The 22,610-nt window shown below is 36.3% G+C and overlaps 1 protein-coding gene across 1 annotated transcript in view; it reads left to right on the forward strand.

The window, feature by feature from the left end:
* LOC107674935 (catenin delta-2-like) overlaps nucleotides 1-22,610 on the forward strand; it is a gene marked incomplete at its 3' end in the record, with an annotated part of 105,994 nt that overhangs the window by 10,276 nt on the left and 73,108 nt on the right. The window contains exon 2 of the mRNA XM_016469098.1: nucleotides 11,236-11,369. Coding sequence (XP_016324584.1) covers nucleotides 11,241-11,369 — 129 coding nt within the window. The remainder of the gene's footprint in view (nucleotides 1-11,235; nucleotides 11,370-22,610) is intronic.

Below are 22,610 nucleotides of genomic sequence, written 5' to 3' on the forward strand. Positions count from 1 at the left end.
CACCTCATGTTGCAGCATGATAATGCATGGCCCCATGTTGCAAGGATCTGTACACAATTCCTGGAAGCTGAAAACATCCCAGTTCTTGCATGGCCAGCATACTCACCGGCCATGTCACCCATTGAGCATGTTTGGGATGCTCTGGATCGGTGTATACGACAGCGTGTTCCAGTTCCTGCCAATATCCAGCAACTTTGCACAGCCATTGAAGAGGAGTGGACCAACATTCCACAGGCCACAATCAACAACCTGATCAACTCTATGTGAAGGAGATGTGTTGCACTGCGTGAGGCAAATGGTGATCACACCAGATACTGACTGGTTTTCGGACCCCCCCCAATACAGTAAAACTGCACATTTTAGAGTGGCCTTTTATTGTGGCCAGCCTAAGGCACACCTGTGCAATAATCATGCTGTCTAATCAGCATCTTGATATGCCACACCTGTGAGGTGGATGGATTATCTCGGCAAAGGAGAAGTGCTCACTAACACAGATTTAGACAGATTTGTGAACAATATTTGAGAGAAATAGGCCTTTATTTTTTTTTTACATTAGCCTATAGTTTGACAGCATTGTAACCTCTGAAGCCTTATGAGTATAAAGCAGAAACTTTTGGTCTCCATTCTATTTTGGCATTTCCTCTACTACTTTCATAACTCAGTTGAATTTTCTTATGCCATAATGCACCAATGAAATGAAATAATCAATGTGGTAATCAGGGGAATTAATTTAAGATTTGCTGTCTCTCACAGCTGCTAATTACCGCCACTTATGATTGCATCGCTGATGAGAGTCACCCGTTATTATCAAGAATGGCTTATTGCGGAGTGCCTCTTTTATATTCCCAGCGTGAGTTTGTGACAGTTGTCTGTAACAAACAGATTAGACACAATCTTGCAGTGATGAATGGCACAACTATTGCTGAAATGACACTTACGTTTTACGCTATGCTAGTAAAATTATTTCCTACCCCAACTTCTCTGGCAAAGCTGGGATCATATTGAGAATGAGATGATGTTCTAGCTGTGCTAATTTCCTAACTTTGTTATTTCAGTCCATGTGCATTGAAAATGAGATGGAACAGTGATTAGACCAGATACTGCAGCCGCAGGCAGATTGCAGCAGGGTGTCATCATGCCCACCTGCTACAGAGATCGCCCTTCCTTTGGTGCCACTCAAGACGTGATCCTTCCTGGCTAGTCTCAATCACACAGTCTCATAATCATGGCCCAGTTCGGCTAGCCTACCGCTGTGTGAATGGCAAAAACAGGTCAGCAGGGCTGCTCAAATTAGAACCTCATATGGACTCAGGTAAGGGCTTTTGATTTGTGCTGGGTTGACCTTTGTCAGACTATACACCATATTTAATTTGAGATGAACAAAAACATGGCTGTGAGGGACAGAAATACAGTCTGTTCAGTATGTCATACTGTTGTGTCGACATTTAAAATACCTAGTTGACTATGAATTCCGAATTAAACACATTTATAGTGGACATTAACCTAAATCACCCAACTAATTGATAACCCACCAAATAGTCAATTACGAAAACATTTGTACATGCTTTGTTCATGTGCCGTTTTCAGCCTTTAATTTGATGTTGTCAGTAAATTAGACTAATTGGAATTTTTGTGATTTGGCACAAAACAACCAAGCAATAAAACTTTACAGAACAATAATAATCATAATTCACTATTAGAACAATGCTGGAATCTTTAGAGGTTTGTGCATTCGATTAGCAGTTTGTACTAAAGGAGGTGAAAAGTGCAATTTATGTGTTGATTGTTTGCTGGAAATGGGCCTTGTGGACCTAGTCGACCAGCTAATTCACCCAATCAGCAAAACCAAAATGAATTCCTGCCAGTCAGCAACTGTTTATGACCATATTTTCTGGTTAATATGCAATATGTGCAAAATTAGTTTTTTTTTGCAACATCAGTCAAAAGTAAATTAATGCCCTTACAGCCATATGTTTCCAATCCAGTTTTATTTAGTGAAAAAATTATTACTTTTATATTTATCTAGGATGCATTAACTTTATTAAAACATTATATAATGCTTAACAGTTGGTTAGTTAAAGGGGTCATATGATGTTGCTAAAAAGAACATTATGTTGTGTATTTGGTGTAATGAAATGTGTTTATACGGTTTATGGCGCTCTAGCGGTTAATAAAGAGAACTGCGTGCGTCTTGCGGAAGAACATTGTAGCCGGAGCTACTTCTCTCTATGTCTATGGCGAATCACGCAGGTACTGGGCTACTCCGCAGCGGTACCTACCTGAACCAGTCTAAATAGTCCTAATATAAACACTTATTATAGGTGTACCGTAGTGATTCAGGACAAGCCAAAAACACGGTTTGGAAAATGGATTCATGGTGTACTCGCTTATTATATAAATTTTGTAAATTTTGAACACAAAAAAGTTACGGACTGCAGCCTTAATGATACATTTTGATTATTTTATTTTACTTAATTTAATTTATACTTCATTTTATTGTATTTATTTTATTTTACTTTATTTTATAGGCCTTATTTTAATTTAATTGTATTTTATTTTACTTTGTTTTATTTTATTTCACTTTTGTGTGTTGTGTTGTGTTGTATTGTTTTGTTTTGTGTTGTGTTGTTTTGTTTTGTGGACCACAAGTGGATGCTAGGGTGTCCACATAAAATTAAATCAATTTAAAAATAAATAAATAAATAAAATAAAAATAAAACCAACCAGCCAAAACAAACAAACAAATGAACAAACAAACAAACAAATAAATAAATAAAAATTTAAATAAATTGTCCTAGTTCTCAACCTGTGGATGCAACCCAAAAATCCTTTGCAAATCTATTCTGAAAGGGTCAAATGCCATATTAGGCAGGTTGAACAAAATGCATGATAAAATGAAATCCAACCCAGGCTACATTAATACAGATTCACTTGCAATGTGGATGAAACTGGTTTGTGCTGGCCACAATGTGTTTTGTGCACATTTATTGACTGCCGAGAGCATTAACCTATTGAAATTCAATTTTGTACGATAAACAGATTTGGTAAAGTGTTGGATAAAATGTAAAATCTGGGTCCTGAAGCTACACTAGCTGAGAACCACGACTTGAAAATGAACCAACGTTTGCTTGTTGCTTGAAGGCTTGAATGAATGAGCGAATGGGAGTAGAACAGAGGAGGATGAGCGGTGGGAGTGAGTATTTGAAAGTCCGGGTGAGTGTGCTGTGGGGGATTAGATGAGGAAAAAGAAAGGAAAACTGGGTGGGTGTTGTGGAGAAACATCCAGGGTGGGTTTATTGTGACAGCAGCTTGTCAATGATGGTTTTAGTGGAGACAGGCTGAGTTGTGCAGGCAAAATAAAGTGATGTGCCGGCGCACCTGGGCAGGGACCATGGGTATGGATGAGAGAGAAACTCTGTCTCTTCTGCTCGACAACTGCCTTGTGTGGCTCAGGAGGAGGAGATGGGAGGGAGGAAGAAAGCATCCTGGTGTCACTCTTTTATGGAGATGTTTCCCTCCAACGGGGCGAGCGTAGCCTAGCGTGACTGTTTGCATGGTGTGCATTGAAGCTGCTTTGACTTGGAGGCTCAAGTGCGGACCTGGAGTTGTCCGACCAGCTGCCAGACTCCTTAAGCGCAAAGTTTGCTGACATGTTGCTCGATTGGACCAGAAAACGAAAAGTGCAGAGCCGAGAGACATCACTTTGGCTGGAGCTAAAGTCAAACAGTATAAAACAGGAAATTCAGGAGAGGGATGTTAGATGTGTATATCTGAAGAGCAGTATTTTTAAATGTCTTTTCTAATTTATTTAGTGTTTTTGTATATATATACATTATATATAATCGTTAAGAAGTTAGATGTGTATATGTGAAGAGAAATATTGTTTAAAAAATGTAATTAAATACAAAAGTGTGTGTGTGTATGTGTATGCAAGACATTGTGCTGCTGTGAACAACATTTTGTGAAAACAATTCAACTAAGAAATCAGTAAACCATTATAGAAAGTTAATAAAAAAAATTAATATAAAAATAGAAATGAATACACATTATGAGAATGTACAGTTCTAATCAAAAAATCAAATTGGCTCTAACATTCACGTACAAAATCAAACTCCCAAATTTTTATAGAGAATCTTTTATTATGATATATCTTATACCTGTATATTGACAGTATCACATTTAATATGCCACAAAACAAATAAAATAAATAAAAAAACAAAACAAAACTCTGGATATTCAGAAAGGCTACATTTGTAAATATTCTCAAAAAATATATCTGTATTTTTTTATTCCAACTCTGCATATACATATGCCTATATCTTATATAATATCTTTCAGGTCAAGGGGGTTTAATCATTTGAACAATAAATTAATTTTATTTATACACACACTTATGTTTACTTAGATTTTTTTAAACAATATTTCTCTTCAGATATATGCCTCTAACAATATAATGTATATATACTGTACATACTAAATTTATTATATATTTATAAATATTATATATTTATTTATATTTTTACAACTTAAAATTTTGGTTTGAAGTGATGGCAAAGCTTTGTGATGGCAAAGCTTAATTTTCAGTAGCCGTTTCTCTAGTTTTTATTGTCACATGATCTTTCAAAAATCACTTTTGATCAATTGAATGCATTCTTGCTAAATAAAAGTAATACTTTTTCATGCAACAAAAATCTTAATGACCCCAAACTAGTGTGTATATATAGTAAATTTCCTTTACATTTTTGTATTCATTTGTTTACAAATATGTAATTTATCATTCAGCGTCATTATAGTGTGAAATTTAACATGTTGGAGAGGGATGATTCTGTTTTATTCTCAAAGTGTCCTGCTCTGCTGCCTAGTTTAGCTCATAGGCTGCTTTCTTATCTAAGCTGGAGGACTGAAATACCAGGCCTCACCAATGAGCTCGAGCAGCTGGCTCGGAAATAGATCACATGTCAGAGGAACAGCAATTACATGTCAGATGCCCTCGGCTAAAGATGCCTTGCAAAAAAATACAGTGATAAACAGCATTTTATGTGACCAGACTGCTTTGGTAAAGAGTGTTGACAAAGTAATCATTTTGCCCCTAGTTTGTCATACATTTTCTCCTTTGGGTAATTGTAGCTCTTCGCAGGGTGACGTGTGACTCTTTCTAGGATCTGCTCTCGCTGTTTGGATTGTTGTGGTTTGTTTATTTGTTGCATGCGGGTGCTTGGCTGGCTTCCTGCAGCATTAACACAGGGACAGAACTCACAAGCCGCGTGGGAAGGAGGGCAGTGTGGCTGCCAGACTTCCTGCCCGGAACCAACGCTACGACATGCGCAATATGCAGGGAAATGACTGGGAGTAGGAGGAAGAGAATGAGAGACAGAGAAAAATGGTGCAGATTTCCCCCGACACTTTCAGCCCACTCCTTTGGGTTTCCATGGTCAGGACGACAGAAGCGTGGAGACATCCATTGTTTCTTGGGATGCTTTTTCTTGAGCAATGAATTTAATATACTATTCCTTTAAAATCAACATGACATCAAAATAGACTCTGGTTACTGTACTAATACATATTCTTATTGTGTTTAATCCGTGCATGTTATTCTAAAGACAAACAAAGTTCCTCATCTTAGTCTCTTAGCTCTTTGCAGGGGTTGATTGATTGATTGATTTAATATCCCGTGTCACTAAGACGTACATAACATACAGCAGTAAAATCAGCTGGAGAAATAACTCATGTTCCCTCAGATAGATAGATAGATAGATCTTTCTTTCTTGTATTATTCATTCATTCATTCGTTCGTTTGTTCTTTCATACGAGCATAAGTATAATTGTTTGGAAAAAGAACCTTTATGTCCCCACATATTTTAAGTTTATTTATTTATTCCTTTTCCTAACATTTTATTTTATTTTATTTTATTTTATTTTTTGATAGTGTACTTTCAAAGTGGCTTCCACAAAATTTCTTTGTATCTTTGATAAAGTAATTTGCATGATTGGCCCTGGTTGGAAATGTTAATGTTGACTCTACCAAAGCTTACACCATGATATAGTTGTAGCTTTTAATTCTAGCATAGGCAATAAAGAGTCTTCCCTGATGGATATGTAATGTCACAGGTGGGCGTTGAGTTATTGTCCTGGTGGAGTGTCAATAATAAAGGTAGGCAGAGCATCATATTGACCTGTCATATTGAGAATATATGATATTTAGTTTTTCCCCTTGCCTCGCAGGACAGAAATGACAATAAACCAACTTTACTTAACTCCAGAAGACATATACCAGAAGCCTTGTCTCTCACATAAGCCCGCCGCCCATGTTCCAGCGTTTTCTAGCTTTTTTCCAGCCAGGTTGGGCCTTCAGACAGAGGATGGATAACAACTCCAAGGCTCAATCAGTTCCTATTCACTGGCCTGCCAAACTGCTCTTGGGTTCAGGCTGAAGCAACAGAGGCTTGTTTGCCAGTAAAAGTGCCAAGCGCTGATGAGACAGAGGCACATAGACAGTTACAACTGGCAGCCTTATTTTAGCCAGGGTGACAACGGGTCTGTCTGCACCTTCTGTCAACTTTTCCAGCCCCTCTCCCTGTTTCACTGTCTCATTTTCCCATGTTCTGTCTCTCCATGTGTGACTTTCTCTTTTGAGGCTCTCTTTTTTTGTGCTTGTCATGCTATAAAGCCACATCAGTTTCTAAAGTTTAACATTGTTTAACTTATCAGTCTTGATTGTCTTGTCAACCTTGTCTTTTTAGATTCATCCTTAAAAAGTTGTTTCCTTATTTCTTCTTATTTCCTTATTCCTCTCTCATATACAGCATATACCCCCATTAAACTGACATTATGAGGTTGACGAGTTTGTTTTAAATAAATGATCTCCGGTCTCTGGCTTTCCCTGAACATGGTTGAGTTATTTGGGTGGGAGGGCTGATGGATGTATCTTGTCAGTCTGCATTCATAATGAGGCATCAAGCAGCTTGTTAGATGCAATCAGTAGCTGCGGCCCATGAACCTCATTCGATCTGCTGTCATGTAGCATGTTGCATCATCTGAGACCCCTGATGAGAGAGACGGTGGGAGATGATCATTTTTAGAAGGGCTCGTTCACTCGCTTCCATTTACAGATAAAGAGCAGCCACTTAGCATAGTTAGCTCTTGGAACACTGACAACATTTATGACCACTATCCCTTTTGTCTAGTCTCTTTCAAGACTGTTGTCTTGGCTGGTTAGGTAATGATTAGCCTAGTCAAGTGCTAATTGTCTCTGCACATTCAAATAAGATGAGAGAAAGTATTTTAACAAAACATTTCTATTAAAAGTATACAAAAACTGTGCTTGTGTGTGTAGCTGAATGAGTGATTATTAGATCAGATCGCTTTAAAGAAGCCACACCAAGCCTGTAAGTGTTTCAATAGATCATTTGTATCTTTTATCCTTGTGTTTACACTCAGAAATGACCTTTAAGAGTGAGGTCTAATTGGATAAAGTGCGTTTTAGTGCTTAATGTATGAGAAGAGAGAACTGTTTACAGAATAAGGTCGACACAGGGCAATCCACTCCAGAGGCCCTCAGAGATATTTAACTGCACCATTTGCCCACTCTCATAGTGTACCCAGGGTTTAGAAGATGGTAGCATTACCTTTACCAGGGCAAACCACAGTGAATGAAATGAGCTATATCATTGAAAAATGCAACAACGCATTACCCAGCAGCACACATTTGTTTGCATGAAAAAAAAATCTGCTGAGCCAAGATGGAAAAGGAGGTGTAAAAAACAGCTAGACTAGCATCTAGCTCAAAAATACAGTATACTTGTGTTAAAGCAATAGTTCATTCCGAAATGAATCATTTGCTCAGCCTGATGTCCTTCCAAACCTGAATAAATTTGTTTTATTACACAAAAGGAGATCTTTTGAATCACTGTTTTACATAAAAATACAATGAATGGAGGCTGCAACTTTTAAGATTCTAAAAAGACTCAAACTTACCATAAAATGTCTTAAAAGTAGTTCATATGTGTGCAAAATTCCAAGTCATATGATAGCTTAATAATAACAAAATCCTCAACTTCAGTGAGTTGTTACGATTGAAACTGAATCAAATGCATCACTGAGTCAAATTCAAGAACTAGCTCAGACTGATTCTCTTACAAATCATTTCGATTTTAAAAATGGGATCAAATGATTCACTGTAAAAGATTGATTCGTTCTTGAATCAGATGTTTCTAGTTCTCTCAAAAGCTTCTCTCAAGAGAGCTAGGTGGATATCAAGGAGCTTGATAGTCCCAACCCTTATTCATTGTCATTATTATGGTAATTCATTATCTTATCATATTTATAGCATACTGTATATCATAAATACATACATCACTTTTTAAATGGACTGTTTCCTAAATGTACTGTTTATTAACATCACATGTTTATATATATATATATATTAATACATTTATAATAACATATTAATAACATTTTTACTTGAAAAATAAATTAATAATGTTTTAAAATGTAGTTAAGTAAAACAATAAAATAGTAAATATAAAAAGAACAAAAAACATTTGTCAATCAAGTTTAAAAAATAACAAAACACCATTGGACAGTTCACTCGTGGGGACCACCAATCAGCTTGGTCAGCAAGAAATATCATATCTTCATTAAAACTGGAGCTTTGAGTGTATTTGGAGAGCAATTGTAGATGTAGAGTAGGTTGAGAGTGAGTAAATGATATCCAAATTATAGTTAATGAGAAAATAAGTCTTTTAAATACAGATATTTTGTTGCGTTATAACCTTTTCTGGTACAGAACATCCCTGTGGTGACATTTAGTTGTTTATTTATCTTTTTACCCAGGCTTCCATCAGGGAACGTTTGACTGAGTCACGTTTGACTCAAGAGGATAAAGACTAAGGCAGTTAATTCTGCAGACTGAGCCAATCTTTCTTTTGACCAGCTGAAGAGAGATGGCAGGAAGGGTAGCGCCAGTCAGTTCGGTCTTCCAATCAGCACAAAAGTTGTGGCAGATATTTTTTTCACCATAGACCTTAGTCAAGGTAGCACCATATTTAATTTTTGACATGAATAAAAATGAGGCTGTGAGGGATAGAAGTACAGTGCGTTCAGTGGATTTGTACTGCAGTTTAACATCATGCCAATAGTTTAGCTGACAAAACTTTCCAAAAAACTTTCAGTATACAAAAACTCCTTAAAGCAGTCTGTAAAGTTGAGTTTTGAAAATTATGTGATCTAGTAACTTTATACAGTACATACCTAGTTTAAAGAATAGTGCATAAGTACGCAATTTGGGATGCACCTTATGTTTTCATTTGCAAGAAATTAAATATGGCATCTACCCTGACTAAGGTTTATCCCAACTAACAGGGAACATTCTCAGAACTTTGGAAAGAATGTTCTGGAAAGGTTCTTTCAAAGTTATGAACAAACATTCTTCCAGGAATGTTAATAGGACTTCTTGTTTGTTCAAAGTTAAGTTTTAAACGTTTCTACTTACTGGTTTTAGACATTCCCATAATGTTTGCTAAACTATACAATGGAATGTTCCTTCAATGTTTTCTCTAATGTTCAAATGACCAACATTCCAAAATGACGTTTTTATTGTTGACTTATTACTATTATTATTATAACTTCATGGGAACATTAACAATGTTAGCGCATTATAGTTAGGTTGGATTATACATTTCCCTTTCAGATCTGAGTGTAGCACCTACAACACATCTCGGCATATTGTATCAGTCAAGTGGTTGCTTTTGCCTGAACTTATGACTTATTTCTACAAGTCTTTTATTCCTGTAAGTGCATTGAAGAAGCTTTTGGATGAATTATGTGAGCATGTGTGAAGGCAAGAGTGGAGGAAGGTAAACAAATGTGGAAATGGTGGTTTAAGGAGGCATAATGTGATTTCCAGAACGCCAGGCGGAGGCACGCTGTCGTGTTAGATGAGGCTAGTCATCTTTATTAACAAGGGAACAAAGTTGGCAAGCTCGGCCGCAGCCGCCACTGAGTGTGACAAAATATCCAGAGATTGTCCTGCATAACCATTTATCTTGATCTGAGTCCAGCTAATGCCCAGCTCAGTTATTATTTGGAATCTCTTTCTAATCAATACAGATTCTTCATAGGTTGCATCAATCATGTGTTTGCACATCCTGACATTTGCTCATTTGCTACTGTAAATAGACCGTGGAGGTTTATGAGATAACTGAGGCATTAGACTTGACTGAAAATGTCTGACTAGCTGCTTTTGGTGGATTTTACTGCTATAAATCTAAAATGTGTTGATTGCTTGTTGTATTTAGATCCAACGAAGTCAGGTAGGTGCAAGCTCTCAATATTCATAAACCCTCATACCTGGTTGACTCATGATCAAAAGAATGTATATTTATAATTTTTGAATTAAAAACGAAAAATTGCGAAGTGAAAAACTGTGTGTTTGCAAGAAACAAATCCATTATTAAGGCATTTTATCTTTAAACCATCATTTCTGGCCAAAATATGAGTTCATAATCCGTAGTAACCCTTCTTCTAGTGAAAAAAGTTAGTAAATAGTGAATAAATCCACCGATATATTTGTTTAGAACTGTTTGGACACTTTTTGCTTTTAAAAGGTGCTTGATCTGTACATATTTCACATTTGATTCAGACAAAATGAGCAATATTATGGAAAGAGGACTTGGAAGTAATGGTTTGAAGTTAAAATGATGGATTTGTTTATTACAAAGCAGCTTTTTACTTAACATAATGTTAACTGATTGACTGGAGTCATGTGGATTTTTGTGTTGTTTTTATTAGCGGTTTGAACAATCATTCTGACGGCACCCATTCAGTGCAGAGGATTCATTAGCGAGTAGATTATGTAATCATAATTTTATCCAAATCTTTTCAGATGCAGAAACCAGTTAATATACATCTTGGATAGCCTGAATATAAGTACAATTTCATCAAATTTTCATGTTTGGGTGAACTATTCCTTTTAAGTAATTATCAAGCATGTAATGTGTTAAAATAACAACACATACTGTAATAAAACATTAAATGCAAGGTTTAGGCCATCGGTTGAATTTGAGAACCAGATGAGTCTTGTTTGTGAATGAATCGTTCTGTTTTAGGATCATTACACATGTTTTCTTGCATTCTCTCAAATATCATTCAGTGATCACAGCAAGTCTAAACCCTGATGATCCTGTGTCGAAGTCTAAGGACGAAGAGTTGCTGATAAATGTGTTTTGTCCTCTCCAGAAGTCATGCCAGTTCCAGAACAGCCTGCTGAAGTAGAGAACGCCACCATGCTCAGCCCAGGACTGAATGCTTCTAATGGCGACGGATCTGAGACTGAGACCACCTCTGCCATTCTGGCCTCTGTGAAAGAGCAGGTAGGACTTTTAATGTCCAATGTACAACTTCATTCACATCTTAGGCACAAAGCCAGAACCTTTCAGTGGAAAAGTTGAACTCTTTTGCAGTTCTGTCCATGACTTATCAGGAGACAGCGGTTATCTGTACACATTTGTCATATTAACTCTAGTGCTGGACTTTTTCTGTACAATTTCTGGGAGATGAAGATTAAAAGGGGAATGGTAAATTCAAGAAAGGCCATTTTGTACGACACTGAGTGATTGTCAAATGGCATTTGGGTGGAATTAACTATAAAGTTAACATTATAAAAGATTTCACAGATACTACAATTTAACAGGATGTAAAAATATGAATGTAAAGACTTGAAGTACATCTAATATAGCCCCCCCTCAATTCTCAGCTTTAACAACCTTGTATATACTACTGTTTTTTTAATATATATTTTTGAAAGAAGTCTCTTATGCTCACCAAGGCTGCATTTATTTGATCAAAAATACAGTAAAATAGTAATATTGTGAAATATTATTACAATATAAAGTGATTATTTTATATTTTGATGTATTTTTTAACAATTACCCCCGGTTTCACAGACAAGGCTTAAGCCTAGTCCCAGACTAAAATGCATGTCTGTTCTGTTTTAACTGTAAGAAACTTGCACTGACATATCTTAAAATATGTTGGTACTATTGATTTGTCTCAAGATGCACCCCAGTAATGTTTTTTCTAAGGCACGTTTATAAAATATACTTAAATGTCCTAATTGAACTATGGCCTAATCCTGGCTTAACCTAAACCCTGTCTGTGAAACCAGGCCTTAATTTCTCTGATGGCAAAGCTGTAATGACGAAAATTGGAAACGAAAAATGGCTTTTCAGCCATCATTACTTGAGTCTTCAATGTAGCATGATCCTTCAGAAATCATTCAGATATGCTTATTTTGTGCTCAAGAAACATTTCTTATTATTATCAATGTTGAAAACAATAGTACTGCTTAATATTTTTGTGGAAAGCATGATACTTTGATGAATGGAATTTTAAAAGAACATTTTTCTTAAAACATAAAACTTTTATAACATTCTAAGGGCCAGTTTTACTAAACAAGGCAAATTAGCACAATTCCATAACGGCGCCGATGAGTGTGGAAATTTTTGCGGGTTATTTACTGTCAACATGCAAATTAAAGAACACAGACGCAACATCTCATTAATAACCAACGCAATCTAACAAGCGTCGCGCAAATTAGCGTAAGTACAGACGTACAGAAGTAAGTACATATGTTCGGATTCGGATAATGTGTTCTTCTGGCATTCCAAATAAATGAATACATGTGGAAAAAATCCTCTCCCTTCTACCACGCACTCTCTGTTCTCTGCAGTGCCTCCTCCTAGCAGCAACAAAATGATTTTTTGGGCATTAAATAATGGCGCAAATACCAGTAATTTGACGAACGCAAACATTAATAAATCGTGTTGCGTGATTCATTTTAATACTCTCCTCCCATAAATTTTGCGTCTGAAAGGGAAACTCTTACAAATGCATATTCAATAAGGTCAGGCGCAAAAATAACTGTGCCCATGCCTTTTCAGCGCTAATTCTTTGCTGCGCGTCTTTAGTAAATCCTCACAATACTATTTTAATGCCAAAAGACGGTTTGCGCTGGCGCATGCGGTTAGTAAATCTGGCCCTATATGTCTTTACTGTTCATTTTAATCAAAATCTCACCTCAACATTCAACATTCAAAATAATAAAACAATATATGAAATACAATTTTTCATATTCTAGTTTGGAGAGGCTGGAGGGTTATTGAGTTAAAGCTCAGGAGTGACATTATTAGACCATTTAAAGAGCAGGTGCTAAAAGTTGGAGAGAAAAACTGAAATATTTAAAAGGACATTACAGTAAGCTGGAGGAAAATGACTGTGTGTGAAGATGACTGAGGAAATGTTCCTGAGGACAAAATCCAGAGCCACCGCAATGAATGCAAATTGAGAGACGGAGGGGGAAGTCAGGAAAATGCCATAAAGTCAGAGCCTGAGGAACTGTTACACCTTGGGAATCTGTCTTGGTAATGATTTAATTGACACTACAGTATGCAACATATAATAGTGTGTAATTTGTATTTGATTACATTCTTCATGTTTGCCAAATCCAAGCTCAGCAGTAAAAGGCCACCTGTGTTTTACCCGATGATGGATTTAGTTCAGACAGCCATTCCCGTCCCTCCTGGAACGGCCTGGAAGACTGTGCAGGTGGCACTCCGGCCCAATCCATCACAAAAATTAGCCATTACTTTTATTCATACACAACGGGTTCTCGCGTCGTACAGACGGCTGGCTCATCACAGCCTCAAAATGTTGATGGCTTCATGTGCTGCTTTAATAAAAGCTACATTAATATCAGAGATGCTGATGCAGGGTTTCACCGAGCAGAACTGAGCATCTGTACGACGCAGTGCTGGGGTTTTCATGGTAGATTTGATTAATAAACCTGTGTATGTCTGTGAGACACTCAGTGTGAGGAGGCTGGGTAAATCAATGCTAGTAATGTTTGGAGACTCTCATTCCTCTCTCTGAAGACCCGTCTAGCTACACTTGTAAAACATCCTTGCACAATTGAAAGGTATTGGCTTTGGTTCTTTGGATAAAATGTTGAGTAGTTGACGTATTTAAAGTCTGGTATATGAAATAATAGTCAGAAAATGTCAGAAAAATAAATACTAGCAAACATTACCAGCACTATTTTGTGCTTAGTGCCAATTCTGCACCTTTTGTGGCATAAAAACTTCTTAAAACATAGTATAAATTAGATAATGTTCTCCTGTAATCTCTGTAGACTAACTCCCATATTATTTTGTCATGAATTAATTCACAACAGAAATACTTTCAGCGACTTCTAACCTCACCAGAGAAAAGAACTTGAAATAATACAGTACCCTCCACTAAAATGGCATATTATTGTACCGTGAAATCAAACCCACTTGCATTTTTTTTTCTCAAGAAGAAAAGGCACAATTTATTCATTTCGAGCTTTCCAGTGAAAATATTGCTCTGTTCTGATCACACAAGCAATTAAGGCATTATATTTGCAGCCTTGAGATTTCATTGTGAGGATGTGAGGGTTATTTCTTTGCAATTTCAGACAAGCCCGGGCTGTGTGCAAGCCTCATTATGCCAACTCCTTTCATACATCCAGCACATGTTTGCCCTTCACATATCAGTGGGCTGGTCCCTGTGTAATAAAGCCTTTCATGTTGAATGCTCTGATTAGAAATAAAAAAGCTGGATAACAGAAGTGTGCTTTATTAAAGGCACTATTAGATTGCGCACTGTTAGATGTACCTGTTGCCAGACATTTAAAAGAAAGCTGCTGTACTAAAGTAACACTGAAATCTTGACACTGGTCACTGTAGGTTTTTAAACTTTTGGATCCCACTTTTAATGAGCCCCCAAATAATATGATGCTGCTTTTGTATATGTGTGTATATATAGTACATTTAATATTTTTCCTAAATATTGTCAATAAAAAAACATAATTGTGAATAATCTCATGAGTTCTGACAAGTCTTTATTAATGTTTCATTTCATTCTACTTACTGATATCTAATGTATATAATAATTCATCTTCTTAATATTTTTGCTGTTGTTACTGTTGTTAAATTGTTTTATTACAAAATTGTATTACATGATTAATTTATTAATATATTGTTTTATTAATATTGATAATAATCCACTAATATTAATATTAATGTTGTTGTTGTTATTATTTAATGGTTTTATTCATATGATGAAAATATTTATTTATTAATATTCATATTTTATTAGAAAACAATATAATAATCATAATAATAATTTGTCTTAATATTGTTGTTGTTGTTGTTTTTAAATTGTTTTATTACTAAATATTATTACATGATTAATTATTATTAATCATTAGCTGATATGAAGTCCTGTGGTCACTCATACTTTGTCCAGGTGTGTGTGTGCCATTCAGGTTGAGTGGATTGGCACACTCTGCTGAAGGATGACGGAGGGAGAAGTAGATATTGTCCTTTAGCACTCTTGCACCAAGTTTGTTTGGGTGGAGGCCATCCAGTTCAAACAGTTGTCTATGGCCCTAGAAAAGTTTGAAGTTGTCGATGAAATTGGTTGATTATTACTAAATATTATTAAACAATGTATTAATGTATTAATTTATTAATATATTATTGTATTATTGTATTATATAGTTATATTATATATAGTTTTAACAACTTTACCATTGCAGGACCCCCTTGTGGCCCCCAGTGTGGAAACCCATGGACTAAGATATCATTTTAGATTAGATTTAGATTACTTTAGATTTATCATTTTGTTACGGACTACAGGGCTTTTCCACATATCCTACATCATTTCCCAAGTTCACATACTGATGCTATTTATGTATTTGCATAACTTGCTGAATGTGAATCATAGATGCGCCTGGAAATCCCTATGGCTGTATGGATGTAAATAACTGATGAGATCTTAGGCACGCATCGCTATTATGACCTCCATCCGCCCCTGTCCTATCTAAATCCCCAACCAGCACCCCTTGAATAGCTCTTGACCACCTCCTGCCCATCCTGCCACTCACGCACGTCGAGCAGGGGCCTGTGGGATTACACCCGAGAGCAATCACCATAAACAGCACCATCATTGTAATCACCATCCTCATCACCGCACCCATCAAAATGGTAATGCACTTCAGCGGCGGATCGCTGATTCGGTGTGTTCTTGAGTAAACCCTGTTATGCATTCTAGTACAGCACGTCACCCATATAGGCCCCGCGAAAAAAGACGTGGCTCGGTGGCTCCTGTGATCTGTATCACGCGTGACTTTGTGTCAGCGCTGCCTGGGAGTTTTGCAAGATCTGTATTGAGTCTAGATGGAGAAGGAGGCCTCATAAATATGTATGTCATGCAAATGACCATCCGTCTTGTGTGTTTTCTTTGAAGTGATGTGTGTGATCTCAACAGGAGGCAGCAGTTGTGTGTCCCAATCAAGTTGCCAGTGTTAGGCGATCTTATAAATAAAACCATCTTATTTTGGACGCCACTGCTCGCTCAAAGAGATTGATTGAGAAGGGGCTGCATCTACCAAATTGTGCCGGTGTAAGTTAATGCGTGGGACAGGTCTCAGTGAGTAAGCTGAGATGAAAGGCAAGCTTTTATTTTGATATTAGACGGCACGGCGTGAGTGCGAGTTTCTGTGATCAGTGCGTTTGTTTCATTACAAAGAAGAAACAGGCAAAGAATAGAGGTGATTAATACAGGTGCATCTCAATAAATTAGAATGTCGTGGAAAAGTTCATTTATTTCAGTAATTCAACTCAAATTGTGAAACTCGTGTATTAAATAAATTCAATGCACACAGACTGAAGTAGTTTAAGTCTTTGGTTCTTTTAATTGTGATGATTTTGGCTCACATTTACTTCAAAGCTTCAACCGTTCTGTCTGCCCTTGTGTTTTTTTGAATAGTGCATTGTTGATACTCAAGGGTTTATGTTAAAGGGCATTTGGACTTGGAACCAGTAGAGAGGCTGGAAGCCAGTAAAGCTTACTTCAGTCAATTCAGAGAGTATTTTCCTGAGATAAATCTAAATGTCATTGAATCTCAGTCTGGAAATTATTCAGCATTTCGCCATGTGATTGTTGAATTGAGGTTCAGTAAGAGATTAACTTTGATCCCATCTCCACAAGTAACAGCCATTTTTCTATGCTTTCATCATATTGTTTTCACAGCACAATAATAGTCAATCTATCTATCTATCTATCTATCTGTCTATCTATCTATCTATCTATCTATCTATCTATCTTTTTATCTATCTATCTATCTATCTATCTATCTATCTATCTATCTATCTATCTATCTATCTATCTATCTATCTATCTATCTATCTATCTATCTATCTATCTATCTATCTATCTATCTATCTATCTATCTATCTATCTATCTATCTATCTATCTATCTATCTATCTATCTATCTATCTATCTATCTATCTATCTATCTATCTATCTATCTATCTATCTATCTATCTATCTATCTATCTATCTATCTATCTATCTATCTATCTATCTATCTATCTATCTATCTATCTATCTATCTATCTATCTATCTATCTATCTATACCTATCTATCATCTATCTATCATCTATCTATCTATCATCCTATCTATCTATCTATCTATCTACATATCTATCTATCTATCTATCTATCTATCTATCTATGATCTACATATCTATCTATCTATCATCTACATATCTATCTATCTATCTATCATCTACCTATCTATCTATCTATCTATCTATCATCTATCTATCATCTACCTATCATCCTATCTATCTATCTATCTATCTATCTATCTATCTATCTACCATCTATCTATCTGTCTATCTATCTATCTATCTATCTATCTATCTATCTTTTTCATTTCATAAGCATTCATATTGCTTCAACTATACACACACACACAAACAAAAAAATGTGCATTTACAAATTTAGGCTTATAATTAAAATAATTATTCTTTGATTTTGTCTCCTCACTTTAATTTAATTTAATTTAATTTAATTTAATTTAATTTAATTTAATTTTATTTTATTTTATTTTATTTTAAAGCATTCATATAGCTTCCACAGCACAATAATTGTTGTGTATTGATCCAATACAAACGTCACGAAATGGATTACTGATGGATAGATGGATGGATGGTTTACTGATACAAAATCTACAGTATCAGTGCAATATTGTGAAAAAAAGAATGACAATATTATTGCAAGAATACAGCTGTAATAAAAAATAGATACATTTCAGATGATTCGATGAACGGAAGAGAAAATAGTGTTTTTCAGTGTCATTTTTGAACTTTTTCTGAGCTCCTTGTCAACTTGTATTGTAATATCCAAAGTTTCATTAAAAACAAAAAATAAATAAATAATTGTCATGTAGAAACAAGATATGAATGTTTCACAGTGCAATGCACCTAGCACCACAACATCTCAGAATGTGACATTTTAGTGTTATATGAACATGAAGAATTACACGCTGTTTGGTAAACAGTGTTACACACAGACTGCGTCATACAGGCCTTGCTTGTCTCAGATACATGCTGTCACTGCTCCTATATCACACATACCCTCTCCGTCCCTCCCTGAAACGCTCATATACGCTCAAAAAAGGACGAGCGCTGTACAAATCCTATATTGCACCCTGTAAGTTTGGGCCAGAGAGTAAAAAGAGCATAAGCGAGAGAGAACGAGCGCTCGTGCAGCAAAGAGAAATGAATATGTCACACATGGAGCAGACACGTGTGCGGTAGGAGGCCTCGGGGGCCTGTCAGTAATGGTTGGCCTCAGGGAAGAACAGCATAATGTTGTCAGTGTTGAGTGGATCACTACAGAAACCAGAGAGCGGGCAGGCTGTTTCCTCTGTGAAAATCACCCCGCACCCTCCCATCTCGACCTGTCTGCCACGACGGCACAGCCAGTTTGCTGTCCCTTTCAGAGCTCCGGCCTCCTGTCTGTCGGTTAATCTGGGTTACAGCTCGCGCAGCGACTCGGTTCATTGTGTGTGTTTGTATATGTGTGCGGTTTGTTTAGTTTTCTGTCGCTTTGTTTATTCACTCTCTGTTGTCGGTGAATCCCTAATGAAGTTTAACAGGCGACCGTTTGCATGAACACTGACCTAGAATCAGCTCCATTGAGTGATTGTAATCAACTGTAAATGTGTGTGCATTCGTGATATTGGATATCAGGTAAAGTGGCGTGGGACATCATAAAATTATGTTTATGGATGTTGGCTTGTATTGTGTACACTATCATTATTGAATTGATTGTATCTTAATTAGAAACTGACCATGCAGAAAATGTCCTTCATTGACGTTCTTCAAGAGTGCTTTGCAAATAATAGTCTCTCACCACTAGATGGCAAGCGTATTAAAGTTGAACTTAACCCTCGAAGTCAATGTGAAATGAAAATGGATACTTTTTTACTTTCTTAATGCACGTTTCTGGTACATTTGTGCACTTTATTTAAAAGGAAATAAAAAGGGAAAAAGGTTTTCTTATTGAATATCCAGATACTTTTTTATGATTGCATGATTACACATTCACACAATGGCAGTAAATTATTCATTATTTATTTATGTACTTTTTTCCTCTTTTAAATTTTTCTATCTAAAAATCCTACTGTGTGTCATACCATTCAGCTTTGACTATATTCACAAAGACAGACAGAAAGAAAGAAAGGAATATTTCAAGGAATTCTTCCTCTTTGCTCTTTTATATCAATATGATACATTTAATGGTAAGTTTAAAACGTTCAAAAGTTTAATAAAAAAGTAATCTAAAAGTAATCTAAAAAGTAGTCAGAATACATTACTTAAAGTAAGTAACCTAGATTACCTTATTAACAGTTATGTTACAGTTTTCATCATGTCATCTGACTACAACTTGTAAGTAATCTACCCAGCTCTGGTGGTTCCTGCCCAAAATATTTGGGGATAATCTTTAGAGTTTTGAGAAGTTTCTGTTGCTTTCTTTTCCTCTTCCATCTTATGTTGTATCTCTTTCTCACAGAGATGGTAGACTTGGACCTCATATTTTTGATGAAGGTGTTACACCGAGGCCTTACTTGAATAAGACTTAAAGTCAATCTGTTCATCCAAGCAGTTTAAGGACACAAAGTTTCAAGAAATGTTTGATATTTTGACTTCTCGGGGACACTGTGGTGTTTGCTTCTGCAGCGACCAGCAATATTCTGTATCCACAGTCAGGAGGATTACCTGTCCTCTAGGAGCACACTGTGGCCTCTTGGTCTCATTGTAACTGGGCTTAGGTGTGCTGGTGTTACACAACAAACACACAAACATGTTCACACATTCACACAGCAACAGAAGAAGTAAAGCATGATGGGGCAGGGAGAGGTGCTGAGCCCAGGTGTCACTAATCAATGTCTTTTTTAGGCATTAATGAGGTTGCCCTGGTATAACGCTATTTGCCATGATTCCTCTGTACAGGAATTCAGAAGAAATGATCACCACATTGCTGAGGAAAATTGCTGAAGTTTACTGGTGTTTCTGGTGTACACTGTTGGTCACTTTGTCTACTCGAGTACTTGACAGAAAAATCAAGGGAGGTTTTTTTAAGGTAATATTTATTTATTTATTTTTTACAAAATACTACTCATTTGCTATAAAAAAAACAATTTATTAATATACAGTAAGTTCACAAATTTGTTCACAAATCAGACTTACTAAAATGAACCATCTCAAAGAATAATTGGTCCAATAGCGGTTGTGTTGTATGGATTTAAAGGGATAGTTTACCCAAAAAAGAAAATTCTGTCATTAATTACACACCCTCATGTCATATGGACTATTTTAACAATGTCCTTGCTACCTTTCTGGGCCTTGAACGTGGTAGTTGCGTCGCTGTTTATGCAGAGTCAGAAAGCTCTCAGATTTCATCAAAAAATATCATAATTTGTGTTCTAAAGATGAACAAAGGGTTGGTACGACATGGGGGTGAGTAATTAATGACAGCAATTTCATTTTTGGATTAACAATCCATTTAATTCACTAAAAATAACCAGCTCATAAGAGTCATTCGTTCGGGAATCGGACTAAACTGCTCGCGCTATATGGACTTGATTCACTTAAGAGAATTAGTTAATAAGAGTCATTTCGGTCTGAAATCGTACTACATTCATCGAGCAAGATTATTCACTAAAAAGAACCAGCTCATAAGACTGATTCGGTCTGGAATCATAGTACATCCATCGTGCTTTATGGATTTGATTCACTAAAAAGAACCAGCTCATAATAAGAGTAATTCGATCGGGAATCCAACTACACTTGTCGCGCTGAATGGACTTGAAAAGAACCGACACATAAGAGCGAATCTTTTATCTTCTTATTTCGTACTGTATAGTTGAGATGTCGCTGAATAGTAGTGAGGGAAACGCTGTATTTTAAGCACCGGGTCTCCTCCCATTGGCGGTAAAATGCACTTGCGAGAACCGTTAATGGAATCGAACGTCTTTCGGATTCTTTTTTAAAACTGAACAGGTTCTCGGTTCCCAACAACCGCATTGTTTGCTCAAGTCTCAATATGGCAGGTAAGAACAACTGGGTGTTTACAATCGTTTGCAACACGCGTGTTATTGTCCAGAATGCGTGTAGATTCGTGTCTACTACATGTACACGCTTGTTCGCTGATGAGTTGCCGTCAAACATGATAATTTCCAAAGAGACACGCAGAGTTAAGAATCTATTAGAGAAAACACGACTGGCCCTCCGATCTTTGTTTATGGGCACGACAAGAGATGTTCAGTCAGTCTGCCCTTGAACATAAGCTGGTATGAATGTTATCAGTAAAGCGCATGTTGGAGATGATTGTACATGTGCATTGTTAGCCCTGAGGCCTTCACCGGGGAATTGGCAGAGCTTTGCGCAGTTTAGATTCGAGATAACAGGCCAATCTTGAGTTACCACAGTTGACAGACTATTTGTGTTAATCCAGAGACAGAGGCTGTCAAACATTAGTGTTGTACATCACATCCTCTCTGCAACATGGAGAAAATAATAACTGTCGGTTGTGACTCCTGCAGAGTGAAAAAGTGCTGCATGTTTGATTATGCAATCTGCAAATGCGGCTTCAACATTGTGTTTGGCTTCATGGTGCAATCCTTTTACTCGCTCATACATTTTTACTTTTAAAGAGAAATTCTGTCAATCTAAAATGGAATTTTTGCTCTTAACAGAGGAGAATACATTTGAGGATTCAATCATTTGTATGTAGACTCTTATGTGAAATGCCCTTTTTGTTGTGTATATGGTGAAAACATCTGATTTGAGTTGTACACATTAACATTACAAATTGAAAATAGCTTGTTGGATGAGACCTTTTTAGGCTGACAAATAAGTAATCTGTGTGTCTCTTGAAGGCCTTCAGAATCAGAATTTTTTAATGCTTTTTTGCTATTAATTAAACCGTGGAATGAAAGCATTCAACACCTATTGTAGTGTTGTCACGGTACCAAAATTTCAATATTAGGTACCAATACCAGTGAAAATCCACGGTTCTCGGTACCAATTTCGGTACCAAAGCAAAACACAAAAACATGCTAATTAAAAAATTTGACTATACGTTCATTTAATCCAAACTGTGTACATATTTAATTTTAAAGGGCTTTTAATTTTTCAGCCAAGAAAAACAACTAAATTAGCTTAAAAAAAAAA

This window comes from Sinocyclocheilus anshuiensis, unplaced genomic scaffold, assembly GCF_001515605.1.
Source record: "Sinocyclocheilus anshuiensis isolate Anshui unplaced genomic scaffold, SAMN03320099.WGS_v1.1 scaffold1427, whole genome shotgun sequence".
Taxonomy (NCBI): domain Eukaryota; kingdom Metazoa; phylum Chordata; class Actinopteri; order Cypriniformes; family Cyprinidae; genus Sinocyclocheilus; species Sinocyclocheilus anshuiensis.